We start from the raw sequence: 2,500 nt of genomic DNA on the forward strand, positions 1-2,500 counted from the left end.
TGCGTGGTGAGGCACGGTGACTGGCCATGAATACTGCATGTTGTTTTGTTTCGTGGATCTCAGCTGTCTGCCGACAGCGGAGCTCATTCCTGCTCGCGCACATCCAATCGGGCCCCGACTTAAAAGGCCCCCGCGCGTGCGGGCCCCAACTAGAAGCAGGTGGTGGGCTTTATCTCACTGCCTTGCCTCTCGGAGCGTCTTGGCTCCCAGGAACACGGTCGCAGAGCCACGGGGATAATTCACAAACACAGACCATACGGCTACGTGTCCTCGACTCTTGAGGAAGGACGTGATCCTTTCTGCCTTGCCCTCCTCGCCAGAACGGCTCACTTTAATGTTATTAACAGGACATTTTATTTTGCCTTAAAAGTCAGGACATATTTTGGCTGTGGTCTCAAACGTCAGACCCCCACCCCCCACTCCTGGTCCCTTGGTCTTTCTGGAAAATGAAACGGTCCCCACATGAGATCTCTGGCATTATTAGCCTGTGCAGAAATGTGAGACGCGCGTAGTAAATGTCGGGGAATATATATGAGGCCGGCTCCCCTTTAACGCCCAGAGCGAGCGAGTGGCCCTGCGCAGGGGCAGTGGCTCTGACGGGAGGGCGCCGGCAACAGCCCTGTTACCCAGCCCACCTGCGGTCTGGTGAGAGAGTGGGGCGCTGGGGCTGGACAGGGTCAGCGCTGCTGTTCTCCCCCCCCCTCCACCCTTCTCTAACCATGTACCCGCTCCATCCACCCACCCCACCCGTTCCATCCACCACCCCACCGTCCCTGGGCTCCACACCTGTAGAGAATGAGTAAAAGACGGATGCAGACTCTACAGGGGGGTGGAGGTTGGTTGGTTGCTGTGTGTGTGTGTGTGTGTGTGTGTGTGTAGGGGACGGGGGTGGGGTGTTGTGGGGGCGTGGACAGGGGGTCGTAGGGAGGACTGGTGCTCACTTGTGAAATTTATTTGGGTATCGGCGTTTTACACTGGTTGCCGTTGGATTTACAGGTGGGGCTGGAATGTGGCCCAATGAAAGACGCTTTGATCCGTCCAGCAGGTTGCGTTTTACTGAGGGGGCTTAGTACGACACAGGGCATCTTTTATAAGGGCTTGAGGAGCCCTCACCACAGACTCCAGAAATCATAAAAATCCAAGACCACAATGAAGAAGGCCACGGCTTAACTGTTTTTACAAAATCACAAAGGGTGCTAGGCCTAATCATGAAATATCCATGGACTACACGCCAGTATGCCATTTCACCCAGACAAGTCCATACTTTTCACACTGTATATTATCCAGTATCCTCTTCTGCATGAAAGTGAAGTTTTGGTGTATAATGTTTGATATATATATATATATATATATATATATATATATATATATATATATATATATATATATATATATAGGCTTGTAGTGAGTAGTTAATATACAGTCTGTAATACTCTGTAAATAATCTCCAACCACAGACTGTACAGCACACATATTCTACAGTTGTGAACAGCCTTGTATAACATTACCAACTTAACATTACCTCAAATGTAACCAAGATCCACGCACAGCCTGGTTAGGTTAACATTACCTCACTTTACCTTAGTGTAGTAACAGTCATACTCACTTTCGTAGAAGTGGTAATGGGAACTGTGTGGTCTGACTGAGCTGTTTGTTTACTCTCTCTCTCTCTCTCTCTCTCTCTCTCTTTCTCTCTCTCTCTTTCTCTCTTTCTCTTTCTGTGTCCCCCCATCCCAGAGGCGTAGGCTCCTCCAGGAGCTGGGGGACCAGAGGATCCCCTTCCTCTCGCCCTCTGACCCTGGCTTCCAGCAGCTGGTGAGTCATCCACACTTCTAGAGGAATCAAGAATGAATAACATTTTACATACATGAATAATGAATAATAAATCATATAATAAAAAAAAAGAGTATATATACTTATACTTACTTACTTAATGAGCAAAAAAAAAAAAGAGTATATATATATATACTTACTTACTTAATGAGCAATGGAATTATATCATTAACTTGAATAAGCTAATAAATTGTAAGTTGGCCAGAATTTTCACGTTATGTTGCAGTACATTTGTGTGCAGTATGTCAGGTATATTGTTGTTATCAGTGAAACATGCAATAACAATGCTATCTTCACTATCTCTTCACTATCTTATCTCTCTATAATGGAGAGTTTGCTGGCTGAGCTTCTTTCCCATGTGAGGGGATAGAGTGTGTTCAATCAAAATAAACATATCTAATGCTAAGTGACAGTTTACTTGTAACTTCTACCATAAACTGTAATGTACTCAAAAAGAAATGTAGCATATTGTTGCTTTCTCACTTCATATTTATGACAATATTTAGCTCCTTTTTTGCTTATTTATGGAGCTCAGTATTCCAATTTCACTTTCAATTTAACTTACACTATAGACATGTTTGTGATTATGATGGTCACTTTGAGATGACTGTGTGTATGTTCTCTGTTCTCTGGTGGTTTTCAGTGGGACTCCAGCTACTCTGGGCTG

The 2,500-nt window shown here is 45.1% G+C and overlaps 1 protein-coding gene across 1 annotated transcript in view; it reads left to right on the forward strand.

The window, feature by feature from the left end:
- fto (FTO alpha-ketoglutarate dependent dioxygenase) overlaps nt 1–2,500 on the forward strand; it is a 140,897-nt gene that overhangs the window by 24,513 nt on the left and 113,884 nt on the right. The window contains exons 3-4 of the mRNA XM_048263670.1: nt 1,738–1,815; nt 2,477–2,500. The exon at nt 2,477–2,500 is cut by the window's right edge and continues 221 nt beyond it. Of these exons, the coding sequence (XP_048119627.1) occupies nt 1,738–1,815; nt 2,477–2,500 (102 nt within the window). The remainder of the gene's footprint in view (nt 1–1,737; nt 1,816–2,476) is intronic.

The sequence above is a fragment of the Alosa alosa genome, chromosome 14 (genome assembly GCF_017589495.1).
Source record: "Alosa alosa isolate M-15738 ecotype Scorff River chromosome 14, AALO_Geno_1.1, whole genome shotgun sequence".
Classification (NCBI taxonomy): Eukaryota; Metazoa; Chordata; class Actinopteri; order Clupeiformes; family Clupeidae; genus Alosa; species Alosa alosa.